The sequence below is a fragment of the Rhamphochromis longiceps genome, linkage group LG11 (genome assembly GCF_057381845.1).
Source record: "Rhamphochromis longiceps isolate RC_006_pf linkage group LG11, R_longiceps_female_GT1.1, whole genome shotgun sequence".
Lineage (NCBI taxonomy): Eukaryota > Metazoa > Chordata > Actinopteri > Cichliformes > Cichlidae > Rhamphochromis > Rhamphochromis longiceps.
In genome coordinates, this window is record NC_140567.1 from 37,306,745 (window position 1) to 37,328,505 (window position 21,761).

Genomic DNA, 21,761 nt, shown 5'->3' on the forward strand with positions numbered 1-21,761 from the left:
CACTTTCCACCTTCATCTTAATATGATGTGGCTAACAGGCCGCACTGGTATGAAATGAAGGGGTCTAGTCTGGAACACAATTGCAAAATGGCATCAGACATAGTTGAAGCTTTCAATCATTCACTGTTTCTGTGCGCGCAGGAAATTAAATCTTTGCTTGAACAGAAGCAAAATTGAAACACTGGGCAGCAAGACGAGAAAAGACTCAAGCTGTTTCAATTCATGACAAACCAGCGCAAAAACCCAGTCGCTGGGGATCAAAAACATATTTCCTTTAGGTTAGAGCCGAAGAAAAGAATCTGTATTTTTTAAACATAACATGGCTTTGCATGAGTAAAGGTCATGGACCATCAGAACCAGTATGACATCAAAGAATGATAAAGACAGGCCTCTCAGATCAGATGCTCCCATTCTTACACAGTGCATGAGTAGCTTCACTGTGGCTACAGGAAGTAGACTGCATATAGCTTCACTGAGGCTACTAGTATTCTGAGGAATACTTTTATTAACTTTATAAAATAAATTGGACAAAAAAATCAAAGACTTAAACCCCCCCCCAAAAAAACCCAACAGACCCAAGACACATAAAAATAAACATTTACAAAAAACATTAATGACCTAATGACAAGTCTTTGCTGCACTTTACTGAGTTTTACTCACATGCCAGTTTCTTCTTCCTCTGCTCTCAGTCTCGCTGTGTGTGCACCTCTTTGCATAGAGCAAGTGAAATAATATTAATATACTGATGAGACATAAAAACTTCCAGAGTTACACTGTGGGAGTGAGAGCGAGTGAGCGAGGGAAAGCTTTGCTTTCCAGTCATGTCAGCTCACTTAAACACAGTTTGTGGTTGAGTAAAAAAATACAGAACAACGTGTAAGTGAACTACATGGATCAGCCTGGTGTCACTGACAGCAGATCCAAATAGTGCATCCGTAAGTTTGGCATGCTGTCAGGCTTTGGAGCTTAGAAATGTTCACAAAGCACACTAGGCTAGCTAGCCAGGATATAATGATTTGGTTACACTTGAGGAAAAACAGGAACGCAACCTCCTCACAACTAGAAAACAAAACGAGAAACAAAATGGTAGCTGACTAGTTATTGCATTGAAATTTTTTCTCATCTAGCAACAGCTAAATTGTTGCCCAGTGTTCGAGCCACGTTTCACAGTGACTGCAATCACAGATCTGCAAAACTTTGGAAATACCTGCTGTCTATTTATATCATTTAGAAATGCAGACAGATTGCCAACACGTTGCAATCAATCGGAGTCAGTCTGCACTGATGAGTAGTGATGAGTGCACATTTCTTTGCAATACTCAACTGGTATTCTGGTACTAGAAAATGTGTTTTGCTAAGCAGCTGTGTCATTTCATAGATAAACCGCTGTCCTGCAGCAACAACTTGTTGTAGTTATAAGTAGTTAATGTGAACTTCTGTTTAATGTGATGCCAACACATCATAACCTATTTGCTGATTTATCATTTAATCTCCGTATTATTACAAACAGGCTGCTCGTAATTACCAGCTTGACCCCAGTCTCTATCACATCCTGATCAGCCTGGTAGCAGACTGACTCCATCCGAATGCTGTTTTATCGCCGTTTTGACGCACCACAGTCGCTCTGAAGACACCAGCTGACTATGAGTGCTTACAGACCTGGTCCCCCTTTTCAAAGTAACCATTTCAAAGGCAACCAAATTGCAAGTACGTAGTTGCAATAACTGTGATCGCACCGCAGTCTCCAGCCACTGTTTCTTTTAGTGTGACTGTGGCATTGATGACAGTGGTAATAACAATGGGAAACCTGCAATTATTTTCTGTATATATACAATTTAGCATGTTTGATTTGAAATAAAAAAAAAAACAGTAATACTGATGTTGTGAAAGACAATTACAAATAATAGAAAACAAATTAAAAAAAACATTTTAAAATGCCTTGAGCAACCAATATTAAACAGAAGCCCTTTAAATCGTAACAGAGTGTTTGTAAGATCCCTGAACAGGCTGATCGAGTTAATTTTGCTATTAAAACCCTTAATCATTATAATAAAAGCAGATGGAGGCACGCACACAAAAACCAGCTTAGACGGAAGTTTTCTAAGAAGGTGATTCAGTTATTTTGCTTTGAACAGTTACTTATTCCATGTTCTTTTCACTTTGAATAACATAACAGGAAATGGTTAGCAGGCAGTAATAGGTGTATAATGAAAGGGTGTATTTTTGAACACAATTGTGAAATAGCACCAGACTACATAGCTGTACTTTTCAATCATGCCATTTTTCTATGAAAGCAAGAAATGAAACCTTTGATAGTATAATGGGAACACTGTGCAGAGATGAAAATGATATGGAAAAGTTCAAACATCAATTCATGGTAAACCAGTGCCAAACCCATCATACAGAAGCTTTTTGTTTTAAAACCACACACTGCATATAAAAGATGGCTGAAGCCACCAATTGAGCATGTTGACCAATCTTGGAGATGTTTTTAATCACGAGTGAGGGGAGATAGATAGAAGCTACGAGAGAAACTGCTGTTATAGCGTTGCAGATTCATTAGGTGGTCACTTATAAATCAAAAATTAACACCTGAACCATCAAAATTCAACTGGTGGAGTTGCTGCACGAGGCAACTCCACTGGTTTTCTGATTCTAATACGACAAAATTAATTTGTTAGAGGAACTGCAGTTCCTCCAAAGGCCACTTGGTGTCAAACTTTACAAGAGAAATATAGAAAAACATTGGACACTAGGGATGTGTATCGTTTAGGTTTTATCCAATACCGGTGCCAAACCGGTACTTTTGAAACGGTGCCAGTGCTTAAAGAATGGAGAACACACACTTTGTCCAAAAACCTCTCGTGTTCAGCTGGTTTTTGTAAAAAGATAACAATGTTAGCCTTTTCTGCAGCTATGGGGTATATATGGTATGATTCTTGGCTGGAAGCAGTGCTTAAACAATGGAAAAAACACAAACTTTGTCCAAAAACCTCTCATGTTTAACTGTTTTCCACTTTTTCTTTGGTCATTTTAGCCTTTTTGGCCAGGGTGAAGGGAGTATCTGCCATCAAACAAGAAGACAGCCGCATGTAGCTATGATGATGTTTGCTAGTTCACCTTACATGCATTAATGTAATAACGTGGTTAGCCTACTCAACGTAAATTACACACGAACAACATTAAGCTCCTCACGCAGAGAAGAACGGCTGCTGCTGCATCATCATCATCATCATTTCTGCTACACTGGCAGGGCTAGGGGCCAGGACTCTCCTCTTCGGGTTCTTGGACCATCATGGCACCGGATACCGGTACCCATCCCTATTGGACACTAGCTAATTTCTCCCTTAATTAGATTAACATGGGGGGATTTCTTTGTTGTTTAAATGTTTACTTAAGGCACGACGGCTTTGACCGACAGGTGCGTGGTGACGCAGGTAGCTGTAGCGACTAGCTGTGTGCTTTCTTTCTTTTTTCTCTTTTTTGCATGTTATTCAGCCTTAACTGTCAGATACTTCTCTTTGTGTCATGTACCAGTAGTGTCTCTATACATGCTAACCAAGTTTGCTACCATTTCCTGATAACTAAGCTTTCCACAGTGGCAACATATATCTTCTATACACAGTCTCTGTTCGTTTTGTGCTGTTTCCACATGTAATATTAACAGGTTTTAAAGGTAAGTGGCAGAAGTTGGATGTACTTGCAAGAAAAAAATCTGTTCCAGTTGTTGAATGTTTCAGTCATTCACCTTACAAACAAAGCCTTTGGTAACATAATCAGCAAGCACATGGCCTCCTTATAAAAAAACAGAGGCAAGCAGGGGTGTTGGCAGGTTTGCAATAAAGGCTGAGGAATCTCTGCTATTCTTGGAGGTCTGTCTGCTACAGCCCCCTGGGGTCGTCACCATTTCTACTTTCATTTCTGTTCCTCCTTGGCTCATGAGAGCAGCAGCAATGAAGGCCCCCAATGCCATTCATGGTCACATTCACATTCTCTGTCACACACCCAGATTAATGCTACTGTGTGTGTACATAAAACTACACACACACACTCACATACCCCACAAAAGATAGGCACTTCAGCTGCTGTCCTTGGTGCTGAAATTCCTGCAGCCAATATCGGTGTCATGTTAACATGCCCATGTAGTCTCTCCAATCAGTCATACCCAGCTGGCGAGAAGCTTTGAAAGAAACTGAAGTTTCCCTGAGCTAGGAAGAATGAGAAAACACACTTGGTCGTCATAATATGCCATCTAATTACACTCCAGATTGAATAATATCAAAAGTGTGAATAGGGGATATGATCAGGCTTGGGGGACCGCCTGAATATTGAATCTCAAAGCATGCAGAGCTACATCTCCTTAGTTCCTCATAATTGCGTCTGGCACCACACTTCAGGCTCGTGTGCCAACGGACATGCACGAGGACCACTGAAGGATACGAGTTATGCCACAGCGGATGGAAAATTGTGTCACGGCTGCCAATTAAAATCAAAAACGGAAGTGAGGGAAGCACCTTGTTTCACCGCCATTTCTCTGCATCTCCACCGTCTCACTCATCACTGTTAATAATTGATCAAAGTTTGCAGTCTCGGCTTTGATATATCCATGGCAACAGCATGTGTGGAGAGCGCGTGTCTGCGCGCGATCCTGTGTGTGCATGTGTGCGCACATCTCAGAAGGCTGTAAATAGTCTGATGCTGTCGCCAGAATAGCCAGAGAAACAAGCCGTTCTGCTACCACGGGGTATATTCATCCATTTAAAAGACAGGCTGGGATTAAGTGTAGAGCTTCATAAATATTTTATGATGTTGAACAAGTTGAGGACATCGTTCCATACTCCCCGCCCAAATTGTCACCTGTTTGCTAAGTCAAACGTCAGAGGTGGAACTACTCTGCTTTTTCTGATTTTCTGCCACATACGGGTGTACTGTTACACCGCTCGATGCTCACATTAAAGATGGACAAAGTTTTAAATAATGAGGTCAGTGAATGTGCAAGTAATCCCTGTGAGCCAAAAGCTCAGCCAGAGCCGATCTACAAGAGCCATTTCACTTCCTATTAATCCCATTGTACAGACTCTGGCTGCAGAATAGCCCTCAATGACCGGGAGTGCATAGAGCCAAACAGCTAAAATAATCATTTACACCTGCTCCTGGACAAAAATGTCCACATTTGAATTTAGTTTCTGCAGATCTACCATCGCTAAAGCGTCTGAACTGAAGTAAATCCACACTGTTGCAGATTTACCAGTAAAATGTTGTCGTTCTGCTTATAAACACTCGTTAGTCTGTAAAGGTTTTACAACAGGACGTCCTCTCTCAGTGCCATCTGATTCTAAATAACAACTACACATAAGAAGCACCACAACAGACATTTCCATGTGTGTATAAGGAGCAGCTGGTTGTGCTGGCGGCTGAAGGTGACTGCTGCCAGAAGTCCTTTGCTTCATGCCTGAATCAAAATGGTGGATGCTATTAAGTGGACCTGTGCTGTGACATCCTTAGTATCCAGGAAAAGCATTTAACTGTAAAGCAAATATATAAATATGGAATTATATATATATATATATGTTGTTGCACTATTATAAATCAGAAGAAAAAAGTTTACCCCGTGAAATTTACATTTTTGTTCCACATCTTCGTACAGCCCGACTCGTGCCAGACTACCTTACAATTGCCCGCTATGAGGCCGGGAGTGTAGACAGTGGGAGTTCTTGAGTATATTAGTCTCCCAGCTCACACTGCGATGTTGAATAACTGTAAGCTGGTGGTCTTTTGTCGACGTCTAGTTGTGGTTGAAAAACACTTTGAAAACAAAAGTCAGACCAAAGCTTTCTTATGAGCTAAACATACACATTGAATATGGCCTGGAGGTCTTTGTTAGACTTTGCTGCAAGAAAGAAAAGTATATTCCACAAAGGTTATTTCTCATTCTACTGAGCTAACTGGACTCCCATCACAGGGTGCATAGCACGGGCACAAGGAGCAGAGCTACAGCGTTTGTGATGTGCTACGTTTAGCACAATATAAATGAGAAAGAATGTAAATTCCTTCAAATTTCAGCCTATATTGTAAAAACAGGCCAATGCCTACAGTAGTAATACTACTTTTTCTATGTGGAGAAGCTGTCAGATGAATGTCTGTTTTACCACTGAGTAACCACATTTTAATTTCATTCTTTCATTCTCATAATCTGATAAACACTAAACCTGTAGTTTAGCTCGAAACAACATCAACACCCGTCTGTCTTACAGTTCAGATGACCAGGGACATGACATCGGGGTTTGAGCCATGTTTGCTGGGCTGCATCTCAAACACGGGCGTAGCTTCCAGCTCCGAAAGAAGCCAGTGAAGCTCTTTTCCTCTGTTTACCTATTATTCTGGTTTTATAGGTCTGTGGGGAAACGGCTCTCGTCGTCGTAAATTTCAGTCGCACGCTGTGACAAGTTGCTAGCCTATTAAACTGCAGTGTCTCTCACTTTCTTTCTCTCAGTCTGATCCACGGCTCATTCGTCGCGTCCAAACTCTGACAGCGACCTCAAAACACTCAGATTGAGGCTTCACAAAGAACTTTGCTAACCAATAACTGAGAACCAGGAGGCTATGTCCATCTTTCCTATACGGTCTGCTATTCAGAGTTGCATTGTCTTTTCTAATCTTTGTTTGTTAAGATGTCAAAGAAAGCAGATATCCAAAATATGACAACGTCTGACAGCTTTGACAGTATTCACCCACCTTTTGTTTTGCAGGAACAGCCAATCAGAAGGAAAAGGAGAGGTAGCTGTAAGGAAAGAGGAGCGAAAATGGGGCTGCACTAAGGTGAACGAGGATCACATCGTTAATAATGTTTGTTTCTTAATTGCAAAGCTACCCTGGTAGAACACACAAATAAAAATATGGACCTGAAGATATGCATAATAGGTCTCCCTTGATGCATTTCTTTTATTTAATCATTTAGAGATGCAATAAAAGTTTCTCATCATAATAAATTCCAGTTAAGAGTCTTTGATGCATAATTACACTCCGCAGCCTTCATCTCGAGATGCAAACAAAGAGCCATTTAAACCCTCGTCTTAATCTCGCCAAGTTGTGCTTCAAATGTGCCGATCTCTTCTCAGACCAAACAAGGATGTGGAATGGGTTCTCATAACTGCATGCAAATATCATAATTAATCTCCTTCTTTATAATTGGTTTTCAGACTGTCATCCTCATTACCATTCCAGCCAGGTGAAAAACGTTTGCAATCAAAAAGTAAAAACCTCATTCTGACCACACTGTACCCAGAGTAGGAGCAATAAATTCCCCCTCCCCCTCCCGCTAGGACTTAAAATCAAGGAATTAACCAGTATCATTCAGACAATGTTACACCAGCCTCTTTGAGCTTTTCCCTTCAAAAAGGATCTGCATCTATTTCGCGAGCCGGAGGCGCCAGCGACTCCTGAAGCACGAGGAGAGATGTTTTCCAATCCCTCTGAAATCTCTTCCTTGCTTTATTTTTATGTTTATGGCTGCTACATCTGCAGATGCCTGCTTCACTACACTTGTAATCGGAGGACACACGCACGTATTTAATCTGTTTCGAGTGCAAAGAACGAGGTGTATGTCTAACAAAATGCTCTGTGCCATCAGCTCTGCATACATCCAGCGTATGATTTTGCACACATATTTCCACAGAGCTGAATCCTTGTTTGTTTCTGTGGTGTGCTTCAAGAGTAACTGTGTTGCCATGCCAACTCTCGCTCTCTTTCTCTCTCACATGCGCGCACACACACACACACACACACACACACACACACACACACACACACGCTCTCTTTCCCTGCTATTCTGTTTAACAGGATTCCAATGCAGAGCCTTGTACACCAATCAGAATAAAGCTCGTAGCAAATTTCTAACCAGTCCCTGTGCAGTTAACTGTTTGGTGCCCCAGCCAACTCTCCAGGCATCTGTCCTGCAGCATGATTGATAACAACCCTCAAGAGAAGAGACAGAGGATTGCTTTTTTTAAACAAATCTGTGTCTGCACTCATCCCACTGTTGAGAAAAACACTTCCTTTCAGTGAAAAACTTCAGGATATGCAGCAGTGAGAACCCAAAGACAAGGATTATTCACTCACAGAAATAACCCGGATTGTGATTAAGGTTGATTTGGGTGGCGTGGGTGGTTAAAAAGGGCAGTATCTGAACAAGCTGGAGGGGTGATTATTGGATTTATATTGGTCGATAATGCTGACATTTTAAAATACCACCATGATGAATGATTGATGAGCAACAAGCAGGAGGTGTGTTTGCTCATTTAGCAAAATGAATGTGGCACGGAGTGCAAAGACTCTGGGGGGTTAGCTGTCAGCGGGGTGACCCATAGATAAAAACATGAAAGAACCAAAGCACTTCCTTAGAAAAAGTGACATTTTCACCTGATACCTGATTTTTTGGTATTTGGCAAACATCAGTAAAGACGCTTCCATCACAAAGAGTATGATGTTCAAAAAATATGACCCCAAAATCTACAATACTCAAAGAAAACCTCTCCTTATGAGGTGAGCTATCATTAAAGCAGTTCCTAATGATCTTTAACTTTGGAGAAAACCAGCAATCCTAAAAAATAAAAAAGACAGCCAGTATAATTTCATAAATCTGCAATCAAAACTGGAAATAAAAGCCAGGATTTCTTTCTCTGTTTTTCATCAGAAAAGAATTGAACAAAACACTCACAGAACTGAGAAAATGACAAGAGCCCTCGTGATAATCTGAGAGGCAGATCATGACATCCCTCAGGGGCTGACACCACACACACACACACACACACATCACTTTAAGTGCGCACCTCCTCTGACTCTCCTCCACATGCACTCACCATGCTGTCGTAGTGGATGAGCTCCAACTCGTAGTCGGGCAGGATGTCGCTCCTGTTGTTCACCAGGTCCAGGGCCATTTGAGCGGAGGGCATGCACGCCTGACCGCCCGGCCAGCCTCCGCTCATGGGGAACAGCGCTCCGATGTACAGCTTCTTCTTGCCTGCAGACGGCCGTGGCCAGAGGAGGAGAAGGATTATGAGAGATGCCCGGAGGAGCGCCGCGTGGCCTCGGGCTGGGCGGTTTGCCCGCGGAGGACTCGTGCACATTACCAGCATGGTTCAAGGTGAGCTGAACCGGAGCAGCTTGACCCCGGTGCTGCAGCTGTAAGGTCGGGCTGTTCTGAACAATCCCACAGCTAAACGTACACTGAACTCAACACGTGTCCGGCCGCCCTGGAGTGTGTTTGGACTTTATGTTGCGCTTTGCAGATACTGTGGCGGACACCTATTTACTTTAAACTGCAAGTGTTTAGCAGATCGAGTAAATAATTAATCGGCGTGTGTTTGTGCATAATGCTTGATTAATTATGCATTGCATGCTGGATATTTTCGGGACAGAGTCGTTTACTTTGCAGAGCTCGCGGCGATCATGTGAGAACGCGGTCAACTTTCTATCTCCGCGCACATCGACACAATTGTCCAAACTAAACTAACGCGTGCTTCCGGCCTGCGATCGATCAAGATTATTGGACAGCGCGTCCCTTAGCTACTTACGACTTTTACGCAATCGGGACGCACGAACGAGACGCCGAGTCCGCGCGGAAGACGTCAAGCGGGTCGGACGGGTGCGTGTTTGGAGACGAAGCGGCGGAAACTGAGGGCTGCATCTACGATCCGTGGACGCAGTCGTGTCCCGACGGATGAAACGAGTTACCGCGGAAAAGCAGCCGCGCTAGCGCTCTGCGACTGAGCCACTGCAGCACCGGCTGGCTGAGTGTGAGGAGAGAGCGAGGAGGGGAGAGAGAGCGAGCCTGCACGAGCTCTGAGAGTGAGTGAGAGAGAGAGAGCGAGAGAGAGAGAGGCTAAACCTCAAAGATTTTGACATTTGCACGGTGACTTTAACTTCAGCACTGCTTCCACTGCACACACGCGCATTCTTTGGCTTTACATTTCTTGCATATGTGCGCCCATAATCAATATCTGATCAACGCATCGGCACAAATGGCCAAAAACAAGCTTTGGTATTTAACAGGTAGCCTACAGGAGGTCCGGGCAGGCAATATATGATCAATATAACGAGCTAACTCGTGTCAGCGTGAGCCGCTTCAGTTTTTCACACAATAAAAACAGAACAAACTTGTTGGGTTAGTTTTCAGTGAGTGGCTCTGCTGAACGTGGTCACATGTCCGCACAGTTTGATCCCACTCACAGTGGCATTCAATTATATTTCAGCCGCTTTTCTCAACTGCGCTGAGTTCTTGTAGAGTCATAAATGTCAAGGTTACATATAATTAACGTTCCAGTGTTTCCACGTCTAGATTTAATGATGCACTGAGCGAAGCCTTATTCAATAATCTGCCTGTTATTTTTTTTCCAATTAATTGATTTTTTTATTAGTCTATAAAAATGTCAATAAAAGATTCCCAGCACAGTTCTGAGAATGCCAAGGTGACACCATCTTATCAGTCCAAAGGTTTCCAGTTTACCCTCACACAATATTAAAAAAAGAAAACTTCTAGTCACAAGCTCGATCATTTTCAGTTTTTACTTCAAAAACGATTTTAAAATATATGTTAAAAAGAATGTTAACAGTAAATTATGTATGGGTAAATAGTGCGGTCTCTACAATCAAAGTTTGGTTGGGTAATGTCACAATAACGTCCACCATGGATCCCGTACTCGACCCTTCAGAGTGCACAACACTAACAACAACATAAGACCAAAGCCTCACTGCAGCAGGATACAAAGCACTGGAAATATATTATTTACACATTCTAAAAGCATTACATCTTATAGGATAATATGACAACACAATAGTGTGACTTTGGTATGACATCATAGTTAGACTACTAATATATACTGTTGTTCTATAAAGTCTCTGGATATTCTGACCATAGAGCTGTTTCCACAGTGTCAGCAGCTGGTAGTGTTGCAGCTTTCTAAATCATAACCAAATGCAACGTGACTGCAGGGTTAACTGACTGATTTGTAGTTGAGTTCAAAGGGACGACAAGGACATCTACACAACACATCGCAAGTTTGTTAAAACTCATTAGAGGCTATGCTCTCTCTCTCTATTGTTCTTTTCCTGACACTGGTCATTTCCAAAGTCTGAGCCACAGCTGTAGATGTTGAATGAAATGTAGGTGAGCCATTAGAAATCATTTACAGCAATAACAAGATAGTAATAATGGTTTAAATCTGCCAGCTAAACAGTTACATTTAAAACAGGATATCTCATAATCGAGTTAAAGAATTGAATGGAGCTGCAGTTACAGCATCAGGCAGCAGAGGTGGAGCTGTTTCAGAGATTCAGCCTGGACAAGCAAATGAATTTCAGTGTGTTTATATGTGTGACCGTACAGTCGTCCAGCCTGTGACGGCGTGTGGGGATATGGTGTCGTTGCCAGAGAGACGAGATGGTTTGCAGAGTTTAGACTTAAGAATATCCTCATCAGTGGTAATTCCAGGACAATTTCAAGGATTTTCAAGGGAGATCACAATGAAAAGACAACAGAGAAAACACTTCATCTTAGATTTGTCATGATCAGAGTTGTGATTAAAAGCTTGGGTGGAAGATTTTCAGATTTCAAAATGGGTCACGGTAGTCTTAAGTTAGAGAATAGCTGCGCTGCGCTGTCGGGCAAAACCAAGCATTTCTTCAATTAAACAACACGTTTGGGTTTATGTCCACACATCTATCCATTCTCTTCCACTTATCCTTAACAGGGTGGGGGGGGGCGTCTGGCTTTATGTGATTAACAACAGTGTCTCAGAGGCAGCACCAAGATAAGCTGCCACCATTTGTCTCAATGACCACTTTGCATCTATTTGTCAGTATCTTAACCAGCTTCATGAGTTTGTCATTTCGAATGTGTACCACTTCACAGCTGAACCTTTTCAAAGGTTAACAGGTGGAACTTTTTCCTCCTGAATGATTGAATATTGTGCTGATGTAGTGTTTGCATGGAAAAAACAGTCCTGGTCCCTTAATGAGATACAGCAGTCCATCATTAGCCTATTTTAAGAAATGAAGGTCAATTATTTGGAAAACATTAAGGACTGAAGGTTTTTTCAAGTTCAGTCACAAAAATCATCAAACACTGTGATGAAACTGGCTCTCCTGAGGATAACCGCAGGAAACGAAGCCACAGAGTTCCCTCTGCTGCACAGCAGAACTCAGAAATCAACAGCTAACAGCAGCTTAGATTAGAGTGAAACATGAGCTTTTCCCCGAGTTCAAGCAGCGGGTGTTTCTGAACATCAGCCTCGACTGTGGAACTGGCCCAAAGAAATCAAGAGGAAGAAGGGAAGTGCTGGAACTAAGAAAGACACAAGAGACCGGAAGGAACTTGGAGTTTTGATCTGAACTCGATCTGATTCTGACAATTTTGGTCGTCGCTGTATTTGAGAGGTTCAGAGAAGGTGGATGGTTTCTGCACTGAGAAGGAGCCGTGATGGAGGGCAATGCTGGAGGCGTTGTTTTGAGGTCAGAATTCGAGGTAGCAATGGACAGTAGCACCAGTGTTATTTTTTTTTTAACAGTAAAATGTAATTTAAGCGACACTGAGTTGTATGCTGTTGGCATTTTGGAGGACTGCAAGTTAATCTCCATTACAGAAAAGTAGAGCCCAAACAATTTATCAGCAGGCTGATATTATTGGCCAATATTAGCTATGCGCCAATCTATGAGTATCTGTATTTATAACAGCCGATAAACAAAAACTGAAAAGGAAAGAAGAGATGAGAGAAACACCTTTTGAGTATTGACATTGCATTGTTTGCCCAGAGGGAACTCTGCAGCGTCCTTGTGGCAGCCGCGTGTGTGGAATGCCACAAAGGCAACAACCGATCTGAGCAGCGTCCGGCAGCCGCTACGCAAGTAAATGCAAAACTACACGTAACAAATGTTGGAAATTCTTTGTGATTTGTGTATTAGAAAGAAAAAAATGGACTGATATATCAGAATATCGGATTTTTAAATCACAGATCTGGGATAATTCAGTTTAATGCAACAAACCTCTTCATGAAGATCATATTCTTTCATTTTTGTAGCTGCACTTCTATATAAAATACCAAAACAGGTAAAACGCCCGTTTCAGGTGAAGGCTTGCTTCTTTTTGTTATCTTTAATAAGCATATTTTTGTGGGTTCAGGCTGATTGTCTGACAAAACCAGACATGTCATGGCTTCAGGAAAGCTGCTCACCTCTTCTGACATTTTACAGACCAGAAGATTAAGAGAAAAAATAAGCAGTAGATTATATAGAGAGAGACTGAAAAAATCATTATGCGAGGTATAAGCAGGACATTCTTCAGGCCTTTCCTCTGAATTACAGTCTTTCGAAAGCTGTTGAATAAGCTGAAAAATGTTATAATTTCACCCTAAGAAAACCTATGCCTCGATGCTGTTTGACCTGCAAATCGATCACTCCACGCTTGCCAGACGAGCACACAAGTAACGTGTAACTGATCTGTAACCACCTCTGCCAGCTCTGCCTTCTCTTCCACAATCAAGTCTAAAAATGCTACCGAAGCCGCTTTAAGAAATCAGCGCTAAACGTGGTGAGCAGCATCAATCACGCCTGATCTTATTTGCCTTCATCTCGATCTGAGAAGCGTGGTGACGGCGATGTAGCTGGTGTTGATGAGAGGGAGGCTGGACGCTCGGCACACCTGCTGTTTGAACCCTCTGTTCACATTCAGCACAGTCTGTCGGTATCTCTGACACACAGAGACACGCACACTCGCACCTTTTGGATGATAAACACACACGTAGAATCGGGCCTCAGCTGGCTTTTACTTGTGTCTCTCTTTCAGATGAATGTTTGATGTTTTGGGAGATCATTCGATGTCTTTGAATCATTTGAGCAATGATAGAGCTAAAACTTAACAGCTTATTATCTAAACTGAAATCTCAGAAAATCGTGGCGGCGGTGGCGACACTTTTAGCCGATTTCAAGCATTATTGGATTACTGACTTCACTCTTATTCCATTTTATGGTCTTGTTTTTGCCTTTCTTGTGTAAGTGCTCTAATTGCAATGTAATGTTAGCGTTAGCTTTTGAAAATGACTCATTGCAATGATTGAGAAGAAGACCATTATTTCTCCGGGCCAAATTAAAATCTCTCTGTAGTTGGGCGATGGAATATGACTATTATATAACCCTGGTTCATTACCCAAATCTCATTATCTGGATATCTCCGTGTAGCAGAGAGCTATTCAGATCCAGCTGCTAACAAGCCCTCACAGGCTGACATGAGTGCATTGATCATCTACTGGCATTTGCCTTCCACTTCCACCTCCTCTTCCTCGCTGCCACCCGTGACCCATCCAACACACCATCAATTATTCAGCTGTGAACTTTATATGCTGTTTCCCTCCATAAGCCTGCAGCCAACACAGGCAAGATGCGACAGCATCGGACGGTGCACTGTTAACAACCCTCATGGTGGCAAATGCCACATTGGGAGAAGACATTAGCTGAGGCACAGCCTGAAAAAGCTGCATTGGAGAAATGAGTGCTGTAACATGTTGCTGAGCTGCTTTAATGAGGCGCCTTGTACTGTAAATGTGTGTGTCTGCAGTTTGCACAATGGGTATCCTTCAGAATAATGGCCTGTTTTCCTCCTGGTAGACGTGTTAGTGGAAAAATACTGTTTCCTTTTTAACAATAGACAGATTACATTCGCCTCCACCTGCGGAGCACGTGTTACGCTGGCAGAAATCCAAATTGATGTGCTGAAAAATCGATATCGGGGAAAATAGGATTCCCAAGATCTGTTTCAGATATACGGTACGGTTTTTTCAACGCGCAACTTTTTCCTTTTGTGGTGGAAGTGCCGGCCAGGATTATTTGAAAGAGCGTGATTTATGGAAGCATGAATGTTGGCCAGTATGCTAGAAAAATGTAGTTCATCAGGCAGTAAAAAGGACTAACTTAGATACAGTGTCATCATTACATAATTTGTCCTGCAGCAGCTCTCTCCACTCTGCAGCATCTCACTTATTAGAGAAATCTATCTTGCCTGAGTATCGGGGCGGAGTGGATTCTGTTAAGAATAATAAATCCACTGCTTAACTATAAAACGATTCCACTGGGACATAACTTCTGTGTATTTTTTATAAGTATACCAGTAAGAAAACATCTAGAATATCTTCTGCTTCACTGTCAGAAGGTTTCCTCTGCCAAAATATTGCTACTCGTGTGCTTTGGAAATCCATTACTGCCATGCGCAGGTCTCAAACTCACATTTGCATGAGGTGAGGAGCGTGACACTTGAGGTAAATTATTTTTTTTAAATGTGCGGCTCAACTTTTTGGGGCAACCCTAAACTCGCAGCAGCTGCAGTGACATCCACAAATCTCAGGCTGGGAGTGAAAATGCTTCTTTTTTGCATTAGTTTTGAATTTACTAGAAAATATTTCAATATATATGAGAAGCTTAATGTTCAGTCTAAGCTTGTTGAAGCCTGATAACTCACATTATCCCAGCATGATTTGATAATCATTTAATCAGCGACTCCCACCTGACCCCTCACCATCACATGATTTCTTTTAAACAGTAACTTTAGTATATTTAATGAAGTCATGCAAAATTATACAAATAGGCCATAAATATTTTTCCTCAAAGTGCAGACGGGTGGGATGAAGTTTTCCGTTTGATTATTGCCATTATTTTTTTCCCAAGCGTTTTTGAGCCCACATGACATTTTCAAGGTGGAAAAATCCATTTCAGCTCCAAGCAACCAAATCTATTTTACAGCCAACCTGAATTTTGTTCAGCGTGAATTTTTCAATAAGCAACTTTGAGAATCAATATACATCGAGGGAGAGCTATAGGGGATGTGTTATAGCTTTAATAACAAAAATGCTCCAGTTTAATATTGCAGATGTTGATCTGTTTTCTGATTATTGAAAGTTTAAAAAGTGCATTTTGGGTAAAAGTATAGGTGGCTGATCAAAGCATGTTCTAGCATATGTGTGACAGTTCATCAACTGTATCCAGATCATTTCATCATATATAATAATCCAATTTTAAAACTCATGAAAGTAGCTTATGGCTGTGTAATGGAGCAGCGACATTCATACTCATATCACCTTGATTAAACTACTTTTGCTCTTTTTGCAATTTGTTTCTTTAAACGTGTCATTTAAATGGATGTTTTTCATCTCTGAAGATTTCCTGTGGCTGTCTTCTGTACTTGTGCAGTTATGTGGGATCAAAAACTGACCTGTAACTCAGAAAACATTAATGAGGTGTGAAGGTACATTTTTCTTCATGACTAAATTTATTCTACCAAAAGAAAAAGAGCTGACTGCAAAAGGGTCAAACGGGAACTTCTATTTGATTTGGTGTTACCTCCAACGGAAGAAGACGGAAAAAGAAGAAGGACGATTTTACACGAGGCTGTAAATATTCGCCTCATATTATGACAGACTAAGTGAGCGAGGTTTCTGGGCAGTTATGTTTATTCCTGTGTGAATCAATAGGTATCAGGCTGCAAATATGTGTCATCATGTTTGTTCCGATAAAAAGTCTTAAAAAGTTTTCCGACGCGCATGAAAAGAAAGTTTTTGTTTCTACTGTGCAAAGTTGTGACATTACAGCTTCACTAATGAGTGGATCCAGAGTGCAATCACAATCAACAATCAAGGCCCTGAACAAATGCCACGCTCATTTACATCATGGCTAAAGTGAGCAAAATAATAGGCAGCACACTGAACTTCTCTTAACTACAATAATGAACTGACAGCAGTGGCTGCCAACACATACCTGAAACCTCTGTGTGCATGCGTCAGTGCAACAACATGATCAGATCATATGTTTCACAGCTCCACTGTTGATTGGCTCTTTGAAGGCAGGGTGAGATTAACACCATCTTTACAGCCTCAGAGTTCACTCATTTCTATTCATAATTCTTTGAGTGTCATGTCTGTGTCTCTCTCTTATTATCTCTCTGGTTGGGAATTTTTGACTCATAAACTTTCAGCGGGGTTGACGTAATACGAATGTGGAGGAAAGTCTGCGGCAGTCTTTGTTTCCCTAAAGTTTTGAGCTGTGATTGGGCCAATTATCCTGCTGCAGCACAAATCCTTCCCCACAAAAATGCAAACCAGAGGGTGGAGCACATCTCTGCAGAGTAGAGAGCTGCTTCTCCTCAGCCAGGGTGGAGTCAGTTCACTGCAGGTGTCCAGCTACAAACTTTTCTCTTTCTGGCATCATTCGTTCTCTCCTTACATTCAGCCTCAAGTTACTGCCACTGATCTTTACCAGGTAAAGATCAGTGGACTTTCTGTCCTCGTTTCTCCTCCTGGGAAATGGTTTCGAGACGCTCCTCATCCTCTGAGACCACAGCTAGACAGCTTTCTTTTGACTTTGGCTGATTCAGCTCTTGTGTTCTTTATTTAGTAAATTCTATATCTGTGATAAACCTACTTTGCTGTCTCTCAGTGAACAAGGCTTGATGAATTGATCCGCTGAAGGCTTTAGAGTTTCATGCACTGGCCCCTGATTTGGCTCAGAGAATACCTCTGTTTGCTCAGAATAACAGTCCAACTTCTCTGTTACTTTGCTCTCATGCCATCCTTCCCATGGATCACATGCTGTAAAAAGTTCACATAGGTATCACAAAGCACCAAATCCCACAGTGAACTTGTGTTACCAATTTTGTGGAGCTCACATAAACCATCCTTCAGCCCACTTTGTTTGCTTTAATTACAATAAACTGAAGCCCATTTGCACCATCCTGCTACAAAAGCACTCTTTTTATACACTGAACATCGTTTCCAACAAATTACACTTTTTTACTTGTTTTTGTGCAGCAATAATTACAAGTTTACATAAAATAATCAGCAAAAATCAAAAGACACACACATCCAAAAGAAAAAAAAGGTGAAGGCTGATTTTTTTTGTCTGTATAAAATGACAACCCTTCACCAGGTAATCTTGTTGATGGTTAAAGACAAATGCGAGGCTCGAAGGGAGAGGGTAATTTTCCTTTTTCCGTTTGTAAAGATTTATGTCTTCAGTCGGAGCAAATTTGCTTGAAGCCAAGTGCTAACACAACAGCGTTGAAAAGTCAGGAATGATCAGGGGCTGAAGCATATTGTTGGTTTTCAAAAGATAAATAGAAATAAGCCAGCCATCATGATGTCATAGCCTCTTAGCTCTTTTAAAATCTGATGATATTAAAAAAGACTCCGGGGATTATTATGCCCCTGTTTTTGCTGCCTTTCTTCGAGGGGCGCATATGGTTGTTAAACTGTTGTCAGAGAAACAGTAACAGACACTAGATGCAGTCCTGTTGCATCTACACACAGAAACACACACAAGGTTGAGCAGACTCAGACAGGAGCAGGGTATTAACCTTTCTCCCGCTGAGGAGGCAGTAAGTGGGCGGTGATGGCACATGGAGTGGAGACAGAGCAGAGCTAGAAGGAGGTCAGTGTTGAGACAGTGGATGGAAATTTCTATTTGAGGAAACAGTCTTCTCTGTTGCTTAGTTAATTATGTGTTTGTTAAGTCTGTGACATTTGCAAAGTTTTTCACCGGCAACTTATTCTTCCACCTATCATTGCCTGCATAAAGCTAAGAGTTCAGTGTTGTATATCCTGTTTGTGTGGGACTATGAAGAGGGTGTGTACGTGCAGCCTTATGGGTCTCTGTCACAGACTCTAAAAGAATCTATGGCAGTGATTCCCAATTAGAGGTATAAGTACCCCGGGGGATTACGCAGACAGATTGTCTTAACGAATATATAAAAAATAAAAACATATTTTAGAGTTTAATTGAAGAATTAAGTGGACCTGAACAGGTTTGTGCAGAAAATTGTTAAGAAGCTCACCAAAGTTGAAGGTATTAGAGAAAAGTAAGGATGTTTCATAACAGTGTGCATAACATTGTTAGCAAAAAGCCTGAATGAACAAATACAGTCGTTCATGAATAAACATATTAGCTAGCTGGCTAAAATTATTAAGTGAGTTGGTATTGCTGCTTCTTTTAAGTGTTAAAACTAAAAGTGTAAAGGTCTGGAATTATTAACTGAGGGTCAAATTTTAAATTGTAAACTAAAAGAATCAATGCACATGTATCAGTCTCTCACATCATGGTGGTCCTTTATGTGCAGCCAACCACAGCATTTTAACTGGGTGGAGGGAGCACTCCCATTGGTTTTAATGGGAAGCCTTTTTTCCAATTATAGTGTTATGAGCTGTAAGATTCTAACATGCTAACTGAAGCCTGTAGAGTCGGACATGCAGCTCGCTCTCTCCATTCCTGGGAAGACTGTGGCATTGTGTTAACACACACTTGAATGCTACAGACCAACAAACTGACAAAACTACCTACTTAGGCTACTTTAGCTCTTAATTCCTTCAGAAGCACTAATGGTGTTCTTTAGCTAAACGTACAAATTAAAGTTATAACTTGTTTGCTAAAGTTATGGACGAAGACATGAAATTGTTTAGGATGAAAACAGCCTAATACATAAACTAAGAGTTAACAGTTGAAATGTATTTATTAAAAAGAGTGATTGAAAGTTAAAACAGAAAGAAAAGTGTAAACGTTAGTTAGCAGTAATGGAAACAAAAGTAGCATAATGAAAAAGTGTCCACCAGAAACGTAATTAGCAAACCTGTAGTTAAAGATAACTAGTTTGCTTATCATAACTGTTAAACTGTTAGTTATATAAGGTCCTTTTAAAATGACCCTTTCCAAATTTTAACGCTCACCACCAATATTCATCCGTGGATGTGTTAAAAAAAATTTAATCTTTTTCTTTTGAATTTTCTACTTAAGCAACATATTTCCTCAGGAAGCACCGACTTGTCTCATGTTAGCATTAAAAAACTGCTGTACAAAAGCACTGAGCCACCCTTCATTTCTGGCAGAATAGGAACTGTGTGCAGTGATTTATTGAATCCTAAATCTAAGTGTGCTAACATAAATGAAAAAGCAAAAAAAAAAAGCATTTAAAAAAAAAGCTTGCTTTCTTTCTTCTCCACAGCCTGAGCTCTGTGAGGCAGCATTCTTGTCATTTCTTTATGTAGTCTTCAGGAAAAGTTCTCCAGGCTTCTTGAAGGACGCTCAAAGCTCTTCTTTGGATGTTTCTGCCTTTTGTTCTGTTCAGGCCACTTCGCTGCTTTCATCGTTTCATCACTTTTGAAAAGATCTCCAACACCGTGGCTGAAATGCAGCCCCGAGCCATGACAGAACCTCCCTCATAGACACTCGCTGGTGCGCCTCTCTCCTGACGTCCTCCTTACACACTGATCACGACTTGAACCAAAAATTTCAAACTGGGATTCATCAGACTCCAGCAGACCAGTTGCCACTGATGTTCAGTCTTTTCTCCCAGTTTCTCATCCTTAAGGCTTCTTGAACGCCTGAGAGCGTTTGTGATGAGGCTTCAGTGAACAGCACGTGGATCACCCGAAGGTCCCGATGCATCTCTCAGGTCCTGTGTCAGATCTTTGATGGATTTTTCCTGTTTCTTAAAGACACGACTTTCAGATATTGTTCATTCACTGTCAATGTTTTGTTTTTTAGACCTGCCACTTCTGCTTTAGTCCTCCACTCGTCCAGTTTCCCTCAATTTTTTAACAACACACTACACATTATACTGTGACATGCCAAGTCTTCAGCTGATAGTTCTTCTGGAATCACCTTGTTGGTGCAAAGATACAATTTTATGTCTGTCGAACTGTGTTACCGTTGGTATTTTTCATAGATTCAACAAAAATGGGAACAAATGATGTGTTTTTGTCGTAGGCTGCAGGTAGCAAAGTGCCTAAAGATACAATTTAAAATGTGTTCTTTGCTAAAATTTTCTTTTATGTTCACACCACCGGTTTATCCTTCGAGTTAGGTACCTTTCTCTGCTTGGATGCTGCTCACGAGCACCTAAAAGGAACAAAGACTGGCTCTTTGGATGTCATATGTCAAGAAATGAGGGGTGGCTTTAAACTTTTGCACAGCATTGTACCTGTACAGAAATGAACCACTGACAGTTTATGGAGAGGAGGTGTTGATGGAGGAGTCCATCTGACAGGTGTTTGGGAGAACACCAGACAAAAAAGGTTGAACAACCAGTCTGAAAGCGTGGCCAGTTCCTAATGTGGTGACATAACTGTGCAAGAGGACGAACCATCCTGCAACAGTTACTAATGTATTCATGATTCTTGCCAGGGGTCAGATCAAGTGGCTCTTCTTGTAGATGCGTCGACCCTTTATTCTACCAGGGAAGGCTGACTAAGCACATTAGTTTATTTTCAGAGAACGACCTGCTGTGAACTTGCACAGTTTAAACTCTGTGTTTAAGTAACGCTGTGTGTAGCAGCGGGCCGGCGTGAGCAGAACATCCCTCTAATATTGTATCCCTGTAATATCCTGTCCATTTTCAAAAAGTGAATCTTCAGAGAGGGCATAGAAAAAGTGATTAGCAACAAACTAATAAGAATATAATTTCCATTAAAACTTTGGAATTACAATTAAGCAAAGACACAGGGGGGTTCGTTTAGATGAGAGAAAATACTTCCTCACTAATGAGCAAATGAAACCGTCCTCAAAGTCATAAATGAAGGATTTACTCAGAACCTTTCTTCGTGTAATTGGCTCGTTGGAAACTGGAGCAGAGCCCGTGAGCTCTGCAATGTGTGCATTTTCTGATATAAGATATGAAAACTATCTTCCTCAACTTATGTTTACAGCTTCAACTATGATCTTGTTTATCACAGCAGTAA

General features: G+C 41.3%; 1 protein-coding gene across 4 annotated transcripts in view; it reads right to left on the minus strand.

Annotated features, from left to right (window-relative positions):
* gabbr1a (gamma-aminobutyric acid (GABA) B receptor, 1a) overlaps positions 1-21,761 on the minus strand; it is a 143,113-nt gene that overhangs the window by 85,743 nt on the left and 35,609 nt on the right. For all 4 annotated transcript variants that reach the window (XR_014913838.1, XM_085423901.1, XM_085423898.1 and 1 more), the window contains exon 7: positions 8,859-9,019. Coding sequence is in view for 3 of the 4 variants with exons in the window: in XM_085423901.1 (XP_085280027.1) it covers positions 8,859-9,019 (161 nt within the window). In the remaining variant the exon portion in view is untranslated. The remainder of the gene's footprint in view (positions 1-8,858; positions 9,020-21,761) is intronic.